The sequence below is a fragment of the Dendrobates tinctorius genome, unplaced genomic scaffold (genome assembly GCF_039654945.1).
Source record: "Dendrobates tinctorius isolate UK_male_01 unplaced genomic scaffold, ASM3965494v1 ptg000006l, whole genome shotgun sequence".
Classification (NCBI taxonomy): Eukaryota; Metazoa; Chordata; class Amphibia; order Anura; family Dendrobatidae; genus Dendrobates; species Dendrobates tinctorius.
Genome location: NW_027361674.1, coordinates 2,239,584 through 2,257,980, shown reverse-complemented (window position 1 = coordinate 2,257,980; position 18,397 = coordinate 2,239,584). Strand labels below are relative to the sequence as shown.

Below are 18,397 nucleotides of genomic sequence, written 5' to 3'. Positions count from 1 at the left end.
GCCCCCAGGAGTATGGTCGCCACAGTGGCATTACCTTCCTCCTAGGGAGTGTGAAGTCATGCTTGGAAGCAATAAAGGATCTCTCTGTCAGGTAAATTCAACACACAGCTCGGTTCCCACTCCAGGCCAGCAGAGGGAGCTCTGAACCAAAGCTGGGGGAGGAGCTGCTCTCTGGGGGCCGGGAAGGGGAATTTAGTTCGTGTGAGAAGGGCGAAGTGTTTGGACGAGAGGAGAAGAGCTGGAGGATTGAGCAGAGTTCAGGCTCACTTCTAGCGTAGCGCATGGTCCGGAGTCCGGTCTCCGAGGTTGTATGGATACTGATGTTCCTGCAGCAGAAACCGGAGGAATAGGAAGCTGTAAATGCTCTGTTCCCACATAAGACTCAGAGGCACAACAGCAACGTGTGAGCCAGTAGAAGGAGGCTACAGCTGTCTGCCATACGAGGGGGTTCTAAAAGAGAGCAAGCAAGAGGAACTTCAGTGTAACTCAGTACTGCATGTACCTCAGATAAGCGCTAGAAAGGAGACTACACAACCCATCTGCATAGAGAGATTCCTAAGTTGCTTCCAGGCTGGCCAACTCCTGTTCCATCTGTAATCTGGATCCTGGACTGCACTTGCAAAGCAAAGTAAAGGTAAAGGAAACTACACTCTGTTGTGTCATTGCCTTCTTCCTGCAACCCCTTCACCACTGCTACATCTCTGTGCCTAACACTGCACCCTCTTCCTCAACACCTATTCCCACTGCCCTGATCTTATTACACGGTACAAGATTTTGTTGTTTTGGCTTACTTTGTTGCCATGGTGGTGACTTGGGGTGTTGTTGATGTCATGATTAGTCCCGCCCCTATATTTGCGCATACTTTGGGTGTGCAGGTTGTGGCATTTAGCCAGTGGCAATGTTTATACATGACGGCACATGTTGTTATGTGATTGCTTACCAGGTGCTCGGTAGCTGATTAATGGCGGCCAATTCAGTTGGCTGTTGGGACTTTTTAAACCTTCCTCTTCCTTCACTGCTATACCCCTTGAGAAAGGCTTATACCGCCGAAACGCACGTCGGGGTGGACGCTCTGTGACTGGTTCCTGCTTCCCCATTAGGTACTATGCATGTTACTGTTAATTCTATTTGAATACATTGGGTGCAGTGTTTCTATAACTAATTAGGTTAATTGGGCTGTGTGCAATATATCATGTATGTACATTTATGTACTTTATATTATACATGTATAGCTATTTTGTATGTTTACATCTAATCATATGGCTGCTATGATATTGCTATATTGGTCACTTTGGGCGTCCTATCTCCACATGTGCCACTAGGTGGTACTCTATCCCTCCTTGTAGCTATTTACCCTAATAAATATTTTTGCATATTTATATGATTTCTATTGTATTTTTGTGATCATTTATTTTCTTTTTTGAGTATGTTATATAGACAGTTGTGTGTCTTTCCAAATCAAGTCCTATCAGCTTAATTAAACACAAATGGACTCCAATGAAGGAGTAGAACCATCTCAAAGAGGATCACAAGGAAATGGACAGCATGTGACTTAAATATGAGTGTCTGAGCAAAGGGTCTGAATACTTATGACCATGTAATATTTTGGTTTTTCTTTTTTAATAAGTGTGCCAAAACTTTTTTGAATTTACCAAATGGCTGCAATGAATCAAAGAGTGAAAAATGTAAATAGGTCTGACATGGTCCGTTGACAGTGTAGGCATGAATACTGTGTAGTTTCATTGCACATCCTTTTTTTAGATCTTCATTAGCTAAATATAATTGTTTCCATGTCATTTTTGCATTTTACTCTTATTTTGAATACTTCTGTATCTCTGTATGTCTCAATAGTTGTGTTTTTTCACACTCAGATGACTAATATGTATTCCAGATGCAAACAGAAAGGGTCACGATGCAGCTGATAAACTGTGTATCTATGTGTGTGTATGTGTACACAGGGCCGGATTAAGGTTGGTGGGGGCCCCTGGGCAGAAAATCTGGTGGGGGCCCCCATATCATTAACATTTTAGCCATAACAGTAGAGCGCGAACTGTAGCACTTAGATGTACAATCTAATCTTATCCTCTTGTTCTGCCACATTTCCACCACCACCATCATTGCATTCTCACCCACCACCCCATCATTGCCCTCTCGACCATCACCCCATCATTGTCTTCTCCCCATCACTGCCTTCTCCATCACCCCATCACTGCTTTCTCCCCATCACTCCCATCATTGCCTGCTCCATCACCCCATCACTCCCATCATTGTCTGCTCCATCACCCCCATCATTGCCTGCTCCATCACGCCATCACTCCCATCATTGCCTTCTCCATCACCCCATCACTGCGTTCTCCATCACCCCATCACTGCCTTCCCCCATCACTCCCATCATTGCCTGCTCCATCACTCCCATCATTGCCTGCTCCATCACCCCATCATTGCCTGCTCCATCACCCCCATCATTGCCTGCTCCATCACCCCATCACTGCCTTCTCCATCACCCCCATCATTGTCTGCTCCATCACCCCATCACTGCCTGCTCCATCACTCCCATAATTGTCTGCTCCATCACCCCATCATTGCCTGCTCCATCACCCCCATCACTCCCCTCATTGCCTGCTCCATCACCCCATCACTGCCTTCTCCATCACCCCCATCATTGTCTGCTCCATCACCCCATCACTGCCTGCTCCATCACCCCCATCATTGCCTGCTCCATCACCCCATCACTGCCTTCTCCATCACCCCCATCATTGTCTGCTCCATCACCCCATCACTGCCTGCTCCATCACCCCATCACTGCCTGCTCCATCACCCGGCCCCATCACTGCCTGCTCCATCACCCCCATCATTGCCTGCTCCTTCACCCCATCACTGCCTTCTAGACCATCACTCCCATGTCCCATCACTGCCTCTGCCTGCTCCATCATACACACAGATATACACACACACAGACACAGACATGCATACATACATACATACACTGATACACACATACATACACACACAAGACACCACCTCTCTCCTCTCACCTGTCCTCCGCAGCATCGCCAGCGCTTCCTCCCTCACACAGCAGCGGCCGCTGAATGATGACGTGTGAAAACAGGAAGTGCGGCCTCCGGGCAGGAAGCAGGACGGACCCTTGCCGGCCGCTCCGTTCCTGCTATTCACTGACGGCGTCTAATATTTATCCTCGCGCTGCGTTGGCGGTCGCTGCCCAGTGGTGGGGGCCCCCTTAGAAGCTCTTGTGGTGGGGGCCCCGGGGCTGAAGCCCTGCCTGCCCCTCCTATAATCCGGCCCTGTGTGTACATATATAAATACATACAACTAATATACATGCAGACAGTAAGTGCAGAAATACTTGGATAGTGACACAAGCTTTGCCAGTTTAGCTGCTTACCAATTTACCCAAACATATTCAAAATGCTGTAAAAAAAATCAATATGGGCTTAAAGTGTTGACTCACAGCATTTATTTGAGGGGATTCACATGCTTATTGGAGCAAAGGTTTAGGAATCACAGCTCTTTAATAAGTAGCTGCCTCTTTTTAACCCCTCTCTGACATTAGACTTACTGTTCCGTCCATGTGCCCTGGTCCTGTCTGACCATGGACAGCATAGTACGTCATCGCGATCGGCCTCGCACTAAGGGGGTATGTGGCTTATCTCAGCCGGGTGTCAGCTGATTCTCACAGCTAACACCCCGCAATAAGTGCCAGGAGTGGTCACAGACAGCTCCCAGCACTTTAACCCCCGAAATTCTGCGATCGAACACGATCGCAGCATTCCGGGAGCAGGCAGAGGGCTGACAGCCTTTGGATCAGAGACCGCGGCATGACGCGGGGTCCTGATCGCTGCCATGGAGACCTGATGTCATCATGACGAGATCCAGGTCTCCAGAGCTGAGAAACTTCCTGTCATGTTCAGTGATGATCAGGAAGTCTCTCAGGTCAGTGTGCAATAAGTGCAGCGCTGACAGCTTCCATAGCATGCAGATGCTGCTTCATCTGCATGTTATAGAAGCAATCAGCCTGCACAAAATGATTGTCCCATAGTGGGACAAAGTGTAAAAGATAGAATGAAGTAAAAATTGTTTTAAATAATTGTAAATGTGTGTATATATATAATATAAAAATGATAATAATTAAAAAATCTACATTTATTATAATTTATCGTGTTTAATGACGAATGTAATAGACTGGATTAAAAAAACGGGGCGATATACTAACTACAAATTGGAAATGGAATTTTGTGGTTTGTGGGACCTGACGGCGCTGCTACATACGCCGCTGTCACACATACCGCCAAACATTAAATATTTGGTAATAAGTAATGATACCATTGCCACATGGAAGGCAGTAAGAAAAAAACTAAAAATGTCGAAGCACCTGAATTCTTGGGCATTTCTTGCCTTTAGATTAGGAATAGAAAATAAATTATACACAGAGTGGTTGGGGAAAGGTATACAGACATTAAGGGACTTACTACATCTACAAGAAGGCCACTGGTTGACGGGATTGGAAGTGATAGACAAATTTGAGCTGCCGAGATTTCATTTGATGTTATATAGTCAGTTAAAGCACTATGTATTAGACCTCCTTCAGGATGTGAGGAAGGAAATCGATTCAGAAATATGGGAGGAATTGGTTACCAAAGACATTGGAGAAATATCTATCACCTCAATATATGGGATGCTGAGGGACATATTGCGCCCTTCAGGGAAGGGCAAAATATTTCACAAATGGGAAAAACATATACATGATGAAGAACTTGAGTATAAGATTCTGCGGGGCTGGGAATTGGTAAGAAAGCATATCATCAATGAACAATGGAGAGAGATAGTCAGTTCAGAATAATGCATAAAACAATATGTGGCTTCAATATACCTCCGACTCCGCAGAATCCTGAGAGGCAGCGAGTTACCCAAAATGTACAATGCCCAAAACAGACACAGAACATGGATTGTGGTCATGTCCCAGGACACAAGAACTCTGGTTAAAAGTCCAGGATATGTATCTGAAGATCTGTGGGCTATGGGTAGAAGTAGATCCATTATGTTGGTTATTTCACTTTACGACGGGTAAAACAAGAGGAGGGCGGCTACATGACTTGTTTCACACTATTGCAATGGTGACAAAACGTCTAATTCTGCAACACTGGCTAGCTAAAACACTCCCAGGGATAGATAAAAGAGATCAAGGAAGGTTTAACATCGGTCTTATTTTTGGAAAAAGAGAGAAACCGAAAGAAATAAAAATAAAATGACGAATTTTTTTTTAGAAAAAAATGGAGAGTGTTTATAGAAACGTCACTACCACCTGAGAAATTCAAGACTTAATGAGCGCCTTTGTGGATTCGGATTGGTATCTATTATAGGATTTGAGTGATAATCTGTGTAAACTGAAATGTGTTATATGAGCTATATGGAGGATAAGGTGGAGCTGGAGATAAGGTGTCTGATTTCAGTCAATGTAATCTATGAAAATGTGGACGTAAGGGGGTTTGATAATTTTATATTTGTTGAGTTTATTTTTGCTTCTATTCAGGCTTAGGTGATAATCATGTTCAAATATTTTTTTTGTAACAATTCAATACAACGTTTATTACTTGTAATATGCAACTTCATTACAAAATTAATAAAAATGATGTTTCAAAAAAAAATCTACATTTATTATATCATTAAATAAATATTTGAATAAAAAAAATCAAAACAATAAAAGTACACATATTTGGTGTCGCCGCGTCTGTAATGAACCGACCTATACAACTGTCCCACTAGTTAACCCCTTTTGTGAACACCATAAAAAAAAACATGGCAAAAAACAATGCTTTATCATCATACCACTGAACAAAAAGTGGAATACCATGCGATCTAAAAGACAGATATAAATAAACATGGTACTGCTGAAAACGTCATCTTGTTCCGCAAAAAACAAAACCCTATACAGTTCCATCACCGGAAAAATGAAAAAGCTATAGTTCTCAGACTAAAGCGATGCAAAACTAAATATTTTTTATATAAAATAGTTTTTATTGTATAAAAGCGCCAAAACATAAAAAAATGTAAATGAAGTATTGCTGTAATCATACTAGCCCGAAAAATAATTTTAGCAGACGCGGAACGGTATAAACGCCCCTCCCCCAAAAGAAATTCATGAATTGCTGGTTTTTGTTCATTCTGCCTCCCAAAAATCAGAATAAAAAGCAATAAAAAAAAGTCATGTGCCCAAAAATTGTACCAATAAAAATGTCAACTCGTCCTGCAAAAAACAAGACCTCACATGACTCTGTGTGCCAAAATATAGAAAAATTATAGCTCTCAAAATGTGGTGACGCAAAAACTATTTTTAGCAATAAAAAGCATCTTTTAATGTGTGGCAGCAGCCAAACATAAAAACCCGCTATAACGCCTCTTTCACACGTCATGATATTTCCGGTACCGGAGATGTCAGTGTCCGTGTGTGTAATACTTGCGGCACACGTGTGGCATGCGTGTGCCGCATCAGTACCACAAGGACAGGCGCCAGGGAACAAGCATTACAGTAAGCGCTGTTCCCCGGTGCCGGGTGCTGAACACGGCTCTCATCATTTTCCCCTGCTTGTGCCGATCACCGAAAGAGCAGAGAAGAATGATGAGATCCATGTTCAGCACCCGGCGCCGGGGAACTGCTCTTACTGTAATGCTTCTTTCCCGGCGCCAATGCGTGTCACATGGATGATGTCCATGTGTGTTATGCGTATGCCCATGTAATGGATGTTTTGTGGCTGCGCTGACGTTAAAAAACAGATATGTCAGGGTGTTTTGCCCATGGACACACGGCCTGTGGAAACACACAGACATGTGCACAGACCCATTCACTTGAATACGCAAATAGTGCTTCATTCCTCCTGAGTCTCTCTGCGTGGCTAAATAGTACTGTACAGCCACATAAGGGGTATTGCCACGTTCAGTAGAAATTGTGGGACAAATTTTGTTGCCATTTTTACCCACTTCTTGTGTGAAAATGTAAAATCTTTGACTAAAACAAAATTTTGGTGGTAAAAATGTAGTTATTTTGTCCTCACTGCCCAATGGTATAAAATTCTGTGACACACCCATGGTGTCAAAATGATCACTGCACCCTAGATGAATTCATTGAGAGGTGTAGTTCGTAAAATGGAGTCACTTATGGGGGATTCTGCTATTTTGTCATCTTATGGGCTCTCCCAATGGGTCATGGCACTTGCAAACCATAACAGTAAAATCTGGCGCTCCTTCCCGTCTGAACTCTGCCATGTGCCCAAACAGTGGTTTACCTCCACATTTGAGGTATTAGCATACTCAGGACAAATTGCAAAATAACTTTTGGGGTTCAATTTCTTCTGTTACCCTTGGGAAACTAAAAAATTAGGGGCGAAAAGATAATTTGTGGAAAAAATATGAATTTTTATTTTTACAGCTCTACGTTATAAACTTCTGTGAAGTACTTTGGGGTTTAAAGTGCTCACCACACATCTAGATAAGTTCATTGTGGGGTCTAGTTTCCAAAATGGGGTCAATTGTGGAGGGTTTCCACTGTTTAGGCACATCAGGGGCTCTCCAGACGCGACATGATGCCCGCAGACCATTCCATCAAAGTCTGCATTCCAATACGTCACTACTTCCCTTTCGAACTCCAACGTTTGCCCATACGGTAGTTTTCTCCTACATATGGGGCATCAGTGTACTCAGGACAAATTGGACAACAACTTTTGGGGTCCAATTCCTCCTGTTACCCGTGAGAAAATAAAAAATGGGGACTAAAAGATCATGTTTGTGGAAAAAATATGATTTTTTTATTTTCACGCCTGGGCACCATAAACTTTAGTGAAACACCTGGTGGTCAAAGTTCTCACCACACATCTACATAAGTTCCTTGGGGGGGTCTAGTTTCTAAAATGGGGTCACTTGGGGGGGTTTCTATTGTTTAGGCACAGCAAGGGCTCTCCAAACGCGACATGGCGTCTGATCTCAATTCCAGCCAATTTTGCGTTGAAAAAGTCAAACGACGCTCCTTTCTTTCTGACCTCTGCCATGCGTCCAAAAAGTGACTTACCCCTACGTAGGGGGTATCAGCATACTCAGGACAAATTGCACAATAACTTTTGGGGTTCTGTTACCCTTGGGAAAATAAAAATTGTGGGTGAAAAGATCATATTTGTGGAAAAAATATGATTTTTTAATTGTACAGCTGTACGTTATAAACTTCTGTGAAGCCCTTGGGGGTTCAAAGTACTCATCACACATTTAGATAAGTTCCTTGGGGGGGTCTAGTTTTCAAAATGGTGCCATTTGTGGGGAGTTTCCACTGTTTAGGAACATTAGGAGCTCTCCAAACGCGACATAGCATCTGATCTGAATTCCAGCCAATTTTGCATTGAAAAGTCAAACGGCGCTCCTTCATTTCCAAGCTCTGCCATGCACCAAAACAGTAGTTTACCCCCACATATGGGTTATCAGCGTACTCAGGACAAATTGCACAATAACTTTTGGGGTCCTGTTACCCTTGGGAAAATAAAAATTGGGGGTGAAAAGATCATTTTTGTGGAAATAATATGATTTTGTAATTTTACTGTTCTACGTTATAAACTTCTGTGAACCCCTTAGGGAGTTTCCACTGTTTAGGCACATCAGTGGCTCTCCAAACACAACATGGCATCTGATCTCAATTCCAGCCAATTTCGCACTGAAAAAGTCAAATGGTGCTCCTTCCCTTCTGAGCTCTGCCATGCGCCCACACAGTGGTTTCCCCCCACATATGAGGTTTCAGCGTACTCAGGACAAATTACACAATAACTTTTGGGGTCCAATTTCTCCTGTTACCCTTGGGAAAATAAAAAATTTTGGATCTGAAGTTTTTTTTGTGAAAAAAGTTAAATGTTAATTTTTTTTAAACATTCTAAAAATCCTATGAAGCACCAGAAGAGTTAATAAACTTCTTGAATGTGGTTTTGAGCACATTGAGGGGTACAGTTTTTAGAATGGTGTCACATTTGGGTATTTTTTTATCATATAAACCCCTCAAAGTGACTTCAAATGTGATGTGGTCCCTAAAAGAAAGGTGTTGTAAAAATGAGAAATCGCTGTTTAACTTTTAACCTCTATAACTTCCTAACAAAAAAAAATTTGGGTTCCAAAATTGTGCTGATGTAAAGTAGACATGTGGGAAATGTTACTTATTGAGTATTTTGTGTGACATATCTGTGTGATTTAAGGGCATGAAAATTCAAAGTTGGAAAATTGCGAAATTTTCAACATTTTCATCAAATTTCTGTTTTTTCACAAATAAACACACATCGTATCAAAGATATTTTACCACTATTATGAAGTAAAATATGCCACGAGAAAATATTTTCAGAATCACCGGGATCCATGGAAGCATTCCAGAGTTATTACCTCATAAAGGGACAGTGGTCAGAATTGTAAAAATTGGCCCGGTCATTAACATGCAAATCACTCTTGGGGGCAAAGGGGTTAAAGGGACCAAAAGTAATTGGACAATTATCTCAAAATCTATTTAATGGCCTGCATGGGTGTTTCCCTCTTTCATTCATTATCAATTAAGCAGGTAATAGCTCTGGAACTGATTCCAGGTGTTTCATTTGCATTTGAAAACTGTTGCTGTGAAGAGAAACAGATCATCATTAGGCTGAAAAAAAGAAGAGATTCATCACAGAGATAGCAGAGCTGTTAGGAGTGACCAAAGCAAGTTTGGTACATTGTGGGGAAAAAAAGGGCGCACTAGTGAGCCTGGGAACTCAAAAAAGGATGGACTTCCACAGAAGACAACAGTGGTGGTGTCACGGATGTGTCAGAGGCTGCGGACCGTTGCACTGCATATTGCTGCAGAAGGTCTCAGAAGTTTGCTTTGCAGACATCTGCCTGGTCCTTTTGACACTAGGACCCAGTGGTCACCTCCCCCGGCTCTAATGCCCCTAGATCTCGGTGTTTATAGTTCCCAACTTGCTGTTGGGAGTTGCAGGTGATATTTTCTATTTGCTCTTCCCTGTTGAGGCTTGAAGCTGTAGCAGTCTGCTAGCGTCCTGTTTGGATTTTGGAGGGCGTTGGTGTTTCTCTCTGAGTCTACTCAAGCTAAGTGTCTCCCTTGTTTCGTTTATCCTATATGTCTTTAGTGTTAGCGGGGTTTGACCAGCATTTACCCCCTTCTTTCCCTAAGTAGGGCTTACTGCTAGGGTCTGGCAGGGATTATGTATCCTTCTCGATGATAGGTGTGGAACCTATTTAGGTTCTCTTAGTGCAGACAGGGTGACATTATCTTTGCCTAGGGGTCTCCACCCCCTTCCCCTTATCCCTTTGTGTTGCACTTAGTCTGTCCTACACTGTGTGTGACAGGTGGATGATCTCTACAAAGTATTAAAAATTGACATTTTATTTATGGTAAAATAAACTTGTCCAATTACTTTTGAGCCCCTGAAATGAGAAGGCTTTTTAGAAAAATGGTTGCATTTCCTAAACATTTCACATGATATTTTTTTAACCCCTTTCATTAAACCTAAGAGTCTCCAATTGAATTGCATCTCAGTTGTTTAAAAAAAAAAAAAAAAAAATTAGTGACATGTAGAGCCTGAATCATGGAGATTCAGCCACTGTCAAAATATTTCTGGATCTAACGTTGCTGATATGGCTGCAGCGGTGGCATCAGGTCTACAGAACATGACTACTGAAGCCATTCACATTAGCAGTGCCGCGGCAGACATCTACAGAAATTGTCTACAGCCAAGTGCTGTACCGTAGATAGGGCTTCACTTTTGTAGCCCAATAATTAAAGACTAAGAGGATCCCCGGAAAGGCGACACTTGGGCAATAAAGGCGAGTAAGATGACTCTTTTTTTCAGACAAAATAAGTATGTGGTCTAAAAAACATAAAGGTTGACAACCCTATTAAATAAGCTATGGTGTGGAGCTTATATGAGGTGCAAAATTATAATCCTTAATGGATCCTGGTTTCTGAGAAGGCCATAAGCCCATCTACCCCATCAGAAGATGTCATCATTGTCCTAGATGTGTGTTGGCCCCTGGAGCTTTAAAGCTCAGAGGATAAGCTGGAGTACCAAACACAGCCTGTGGACAAGGGTGGTGCTGTTTATGAAACTGCACAGCAACCACTAGTGTCTAACAGTTACATATGCTTGTGGCAGGAGAATTTTGGCCTTGTTGTATAGAATACTGAAAGGGCAGTTTTACATGCTGTAAAAAAGGTTTTACATTATGATTTCACTGTTTGCTTTTTCTTATTTGGGATCAAACAAACACCACAAAAACACTCCAAGAGCATAGATGTAAAATAACCAAAAAGTTGTGACGTGAGAGTGCAGTGAAAATGGCAGGAAATCTCTGTGTGAGCCCAGATTGGACTAATATATATGTGTTTTTTTTATTTAGGTATAAATCATTCCTTATGGAGAAACTGGGTGGACCGTCCTCTGAGAATGGGATCTGCGTTGGGATCCGAATTGTTAAGAATTGCAGCATTTTACAGTAAATACCATATATTTTTTAGGAGGTTTCTAAATTTTGGGGGTTAGTCTGTCTCTCTGTAACCTACTGATTTTTCTATCTAATATACAGTGCAGAGCTGTTCTTCAAAAATGTAAAGGATGTTTTTTTGCATAACTGTCATGTTGGAAAAGTGCACGTCTACCAAGGGCACGGACTGATGGCGGCTCTATAGCGACAGAGAAGTTGACGCCATCAGTCTGTGCCCTTGGTAGACGTGCACTTTTCCAACGTGAGAATGATACAAAAAACTTGTCTGTTGCATTTCTGAAGAACAGGGTGAAACTGATTCAGTGACCAAGTGTCTCCTGATCTGATCCCAGCCGGACACCTATGGGGAATTCTGAAGAGACAAGTTGTCATTACTCTCCATCCGGCATCCAGGCTCTAAAAGAGCTGGTTCTTAAAGAAAGAAAAAAGATACAGTAGGTACAGAAAGTATTCAGATCCCTTTAAATTTTTAACTCTTTGTTTCATTGGAGCCATTTGGTAAATTCGAAAAAGTTCATTTTTTTCTCATTAATGTACACTCTGCACCCCATCTTGATTGAAAAAAAACAGAAATGTAGACATTTTTGCAAATTTATTAAAAAAAAAACCCTGAAATATCACATGGTCAAAATTATTCAGACCCTTTGCTCAGTATTGAGTAGAAGCACCCTTTTAGGCTAGTACAGACATGAGTCTTCTTGGGAATGATGCAAGTTTTTCAAACCTGGATTTGGGGATCATCTGCCATTCTTCCTTACTAATAAATACAGAACACCTATATATTATAGAGAAATCAACAATTCTAGAAGAAAATATACATAATAATAGAATATATAGCTATTAGTTGCCAGGTGTGTTGGATAAGAGGCGTGAAGAACCTTTCAAATTGAAATCAAGAAAGGAATATCCCACTCGTAACGGACAAAAGAAAATTCCAAATATATATAAACTTGGCACACACCAAAGGTTTCTGATGCAGAAAGGTGATTTTTAATTATACAACAGTACATACATACACAGACGTTTCGGTCTAGGACCTTCATCAATGTACTGTGAAATATAAATAAAGATGAAAATAATACAATTAAAAAAGAAAGTATATACAACAATATATGGGTTTTCTAGGTAAATACTTTTGAAAAAATGCTGAGACATCGGTCACATTATCGCACATAATAGATATTGGCAGAGAGTAATAAATAATCATGAAGAACAAGATCAACGTAGAAAAGAACACACATACCGATATATTGTACTGTGAGATTCTTAGTGACTGGGCTTTGTGAGATAGACCTGGGAGAAGATAAAGGTGCTATAATAGCCAATATAACTTAGTAAGTGATGAGATGGTTTGTGTTACCTAAGTTACATACCAATCCTGTGAGGAGGCAAATGAAGCCGTCCCACTGCTGAAGGCAAAGAATAGCACTAGAGTAATCCTACAGTGACGTGACTGTAGTATTACTCTAGTGCTATTCTTTGACCGAAACGTCTGTGTATGTATGTACTGTTGTATAATTAAAAATCACCTTTCTGCATCAGAAACCTTTGGTGTGTGCCAAGTTTATATACTGTATATTTAGTTCACGGATTGGGATCCTACTTGGGCACCACCTACAATTCTCAGGGTTGTGCCAACGGTTTTGTTCTTAAAAGAAAATTCCAGACTAAAATAATTTTGATTAAAAATTGCCTTTATTTATATGGCTAGCAAATAGCAGTATAAGTTTAACACCTTAACGACCAGGGGTATTTTTGGTTTTGCATTTTCATTTTTCCCTCCCCTTCTTTCCAGAGCCACAACTTTTTTATTTTTACATCAATATGGCCATGCGGGGGCTTGTTTTTTGCAGGACGAGTTGTACTTTTGAATGACACCATTGGTTTTACCATGTCTTGTACTACAAAACAGGAAAAAAATTCCAAGTGCGGAGAAATTGCAAAAAAGTGCAATCCTAGTTTTTTGCTTGGATTTATTCCTAGGTTCACTAAAATGCTAAAAGTGATCAGCCATTATGATTCTCCAGGTCATTACAAGTTCATAGATACCAAACATGTCTAGGTTCATTTTTATCTAAGTGGTGAAAAAAATTCCAAAGTTTGTTAAAAAAAAAAATGCGCCAAATTCTGAGACCTGTAGCGTCTCCATTTTTCATGATCTGGGGTTGGGTGAGGACTTATTTTCTGCAGGCTGAGCTGATGTTTTTAATGATACCACTTTTGTGCAGATACGTTCTTTTGATCGCCCGTTATTGCATTTTAATGCAATGTCACAGCGACCAAAAAAACGTAATTCTGGCGTTTTGATTTTTTTGTCGCTATGCCATTTAGCGATCGAGTTAATGCTTTTTTTTTATTGCTAGATCGGGCGGTTCTGGACGTGGCGATACCTAATATGTGTATCTGTGATTTTTTTAATTGTTTTATTTTGAATGGGGCGAAAAGGGGATTGATTTAAACTTTTATTTTTTATATTTTTTAAAACATGTTTTTATTTTGGCATGCTTCAATAGCCTCCATGGGAGGCTAGAAGCATCCCATACTTGATTGGCTCTGCCTCATATAGGCGATGAGCTGATCGCCTATATGTAGCAGAATTACTGCATTGCTATGAGCACCGACCACCGAGTGGCGCTCATAGCAATGCGGCATCAACATTATGCCAATGCATCACGTGACGGGGGTCAGCTATGCATTTCCGGTAGCGCTTGTTAAATGCCACTGCCAGCTTTTGACAGCGTCGTTTAACTAGTTAATAGGCGCAGGTGGATCGTGATTCCACCTGCGCCTATGGCGGGCACATGTCAACTGTTCAAAACAGCTGACATGTCCCGGCTATGCCCGTCATTGGACTTTAAGTGGTTAAAAACAAGTGCATGTGCTCGGAAAAAATATTATATATCAAAATACAAATACATTAAATATCATAATTGATATCACAATCCATTTTTGGATCTGTAACAGATCTGGGATTCTCAGATTAAAACTTTTTTCCATTCAGGCCATCGGGGGTTGATGTCAGTTTTTCCCCCCGGTGGTCGTTGGTGTAATTACATTGCTGCTGAGTTTGCTAATGCAGGTGGTGACCACTCCCACCTTCCTTCAAAATGTCACCTGATACATCAGCTGACCGTCGGTGTTAGAGTTCATTCTGCAGCGACCAAGCTGGGAGGAGGAGCTTGCTGGGAGCAGTTGTTCGTCAGCTGAGACCGGTGTATCTGGTGTTTCATTCCTGCTGTGCAGTGCTTTGCATCAGAGAGCTGTTATGAACAGGTCACCGAGGAGGATGGCAGGAATAGGCTAGGCCACCAGGAAACCAGAAAGGTTAGTCACTTAGTGAATTGCAGACCCCTAATTCTAACAACACAACTAACAGTAGTTGTGGAGCGTACCTACGATGCCCTAGATGCCTCGACACAGCCGGAGAACTAATTAGACCTAAAGCAAGAAAGGTGAAATCTAAACTGCCCCGGATTAGAACCCCAAAGAAATACATAGCCCCCAAACATTTAGTGTCGGTGAGACCAGATGAGGGACAAACACAGGCAGAAAATAGACTGAGCAAATGATGGGGCCCAAACTGTCTAGATAGGATAGAAAAGGAAAGACACTGTCTGCAATTACGCAAAAACCATAAAAAATCCAACATGTACAAAAGAACACAGGTCTCACGAACTCTCCCCCACTATATCAGCATTCTGGTGTAAACTGGCAGCAAAGCAAAAGAGACTAATATAACAGGGGACTGAACAAACTGACACAAGCTGTAACATATGGAGCGGGGTCCAGCACAGCCCCAGCAGGTAGCATGCTGAACCCGCACAGCAAAGCAGAAAGAGGCAAAACCAGATCAGATGCAAAGGATTAGCAAATAGACAACTTAACTGAAAAATGCAGGATCAGGAAGGAGACAGCAGACCTCCAGTTGCACAGGAAGAACTAATCACCAGCAACAATTGAGGGAAGCCTGCTCACTTAAATACTCCCAATCAGTAACCCCAGATTTCCAATCATCATCGTCAGGAGGCAGACCTCTGTCAATCCGGCCAGCTCTACTACTCACAGTAACCACCAGAGGGAGCCCCGACTCAGAAGTAACAGAATTCACAACAGTACCCCCCCTTGAGGAGGGGTCACCGAACCCTCATTCACGCCACCAGGCCAATCAGGATGGGCCTGGTGAAAAGCATGAACCAATCTCTCGGCATGAATGTCAGAAGCAGAGACCCAAGAATTATCCTCCTGGCCATAACCTTTCAACTTGACCAAGTACTGGAGTCTCCATCTAGCCAGACAAGAATCCAATATCTTCTCTACCTCATACTCCAGATTACCCTTAACCAATACAGGGTCAGGGGGCGCCGCCATGGGAACTACTGGCTCCACAAACCTTTTCAACAAAGATTTATGAAAAACGTTATGAATCTTAAACGTAACTGGAAGAGCCAAATGGAAAGAAACGGGGTTAAGGATTTCCAAAATCTTATAAGGTCCAATGAACCTTGGCTTGAATTTTGGAGACACAACCTTCATAGGAATATCTTTTAAAAACAACCAAACCATATCACCCACTTTAAACCGGCGACCAATGGTCCTATGTCGGTTGGAAAACCGTTGGGCCTTTTCCTGAGAGTGGGACAACTTATCCACTACTTGGTCCCAAATCTGCTGCATTCTCTCTACCACAGAATCCACACTTGGGCAGGCCAAGGGCAAAAATGAGACCCAGTCATCTTGATCAGCAAATATGAAACATCTCAAATAGGATTCCAGAGTCTGGTTTGTTCTCTCAGTCTGCCCATTGGTCTGAGGATGAAATGCAGAGGAGAAAGATAACTGAATTCCCAGTTTGGAACAAAAAGCTCTCCAAAATCTGGAAACAAACTGGACTCCTATGTCCGACACAATGTTCTCAGGAATCCCATGCAAATGAAACACCTGTTGTAAAAAACAAGGGCACCAACTCTGAAGAAGATGGCAACTTTGAGAGTGGTACAAGATGGACCATCTTAGAAAATCACAGATCACTCAGATCACCCAGATAACAGTCATTCTCTGAGAGACAGGGAGATCAGAAATAAAATCCATTGAGATATGGGTCCATGGCCTCCTGGGCACCGGCAGGGGCATCAACAAACCACTAGAACGAAAACAGGGCTTGGACCGAGAACAAGTCCCACAGGACTGACATCACGAGAAAAGGCAGGCCACCAAAAAGACAGACTCACCAAATCTCTGGTACCAAAAATACCTGGATGACCAGCTAATGCGGAGCAATGAATTTCAGACATTACTCTTCTCCTCCACTGGTCAGGGACATACAATTTTCCCATAGGGCATCGTTCAGGTTTGTCCTCCTGAAATTCCTCCAGGGCACGTCTCAAATCGGGTGAGATGGCGGAAAGAACTACACCCTCATTTAGAATGGTAGTAGGCTCCGTCACATCAAGAGAATCCACAAAGAAACTCCTAGAAAGGACATCCGCCTTAACATTCTTAGTGCCCGGAAGAAGGGAGACCACAAAGTTAAAACGCGTGAAAAACAAGGCCCATCTAGCCTGTCTAGGATTCAAGCACTGGCTAATTCAAGATAAATCAAATTCTTGTGTTCGGTGAGGACCACAACTTGATGTCTAGCTCCCTCCAACCAATGTCTCCACTCTTCAAATTCCCTCTTCATGGCCAACAACTCCCGATTCTCCATGTCATAATTACGTTCAGATGGGGAAAATTTTCGAGAAAAGAAGGCACAAGGATTCATGTTAGAGGTTACCGGATCTCTTTGGGACAAAACGGCTCCTGCACTAATCTCAGAAGCATCTATCTCCACCTGAAATGGAAGCGAAACATCAGGTTGCCGTAGAACCGGAGCAGAAGTGAATCTCCGCTTAAGCTCCTGAAATGCCGAGACCTCAGGAGACCACATCAGCGTCCTATTTGGTCAAATCTGTCAGTGGTTTAACAATACCAGAAAAATTACTTATAAATTTATGGTAGAAATTAGCAAAACCCAAAAACTTCTGGAGAGCCTTTAGAGAAGTGGGCTGAACCCAATCATAAATGGCCTGTACCTTGGCCGGGTCCATTTCAATAGCAGACGGGGACAAAATGAATCCCAAAAACGAAATCCTCTGTACACCAAAGAGACATTTCGATCCCTTAACATACAGAGTATTTTCCCTCAAAATCCGGAACACAGTCCTGACATGTTCCACATGAGAATCCCAATCACTGGAAAAGATCAAAATATTATCCAGATAAATGATCAAAAACTTATCCACAAAGTCCCAGAAAATATCATTCATAAAAGATTGGAAGACGGAAGGGGCATTAGTGAGCCCAAAGGCATCACCAGGTACTCAAAATTTCCCTCCGGGGTATTAAACGCCATCTTCCATTCATCCCCGTGCTTGATGAGATTAAGATTATACGCCCCCTGAGGTCAAGTTTGGTAACCCAACAAGCACTTTTAACTCTGGAAAATAAATAAGAAATCAGGGGTAACGGGTACTGATATTTAACAGTGATTTTGTGAAGGGAACGATAGTCAAGACATGGCCTTAATGAGCCATCTTTCTTGGCCACAAAAAAAACCCAGCACCTTAAGGTGAAGAGGATGGTCTTATATGACCCTTCTCCAATGACTCCTTGATATAATGATATAAGATCGCATAGCATCATGTTCAGGTACCGATAAATTGAAAAGCCGACCCTTGGGAAATTTACAACCGGGCATTAACTCAATTGCACAGTCATAACTCCTATGAGGAGGCAAAGACGTGGACTTACTCTCATTAAATACATCAGAAAAATCAGCCAAATAGTCAGGAACATCATGAGACTGGGGAGAGGTAGAGAAAACAGGAGT

At 42.1% G+C, this 18,397-nt stretch overlaps 1 protein-coding gene across 1 annotated transcript in view; it reads left to right on the top strand.

Moving 5' to 3' along the window:
• The window catches only part of LOC141084777 (uncharacterized), a 58,962-nt gene that overhangs the window by 15,915 nt on the left and 24,650 nt on the right, over positions 1-18,397 (top strand). Inside the window, exon 6 of the mRNA XM_073569697.1 lies at positions 11,425-11,520. Coding sequence (XP_073425798.1) covers positions 11,425-11,520 — 96 coding nt within the window. The remainder of the gene's footprint in view (positions 1-11,424; positions 11,521-18,397) is intronic.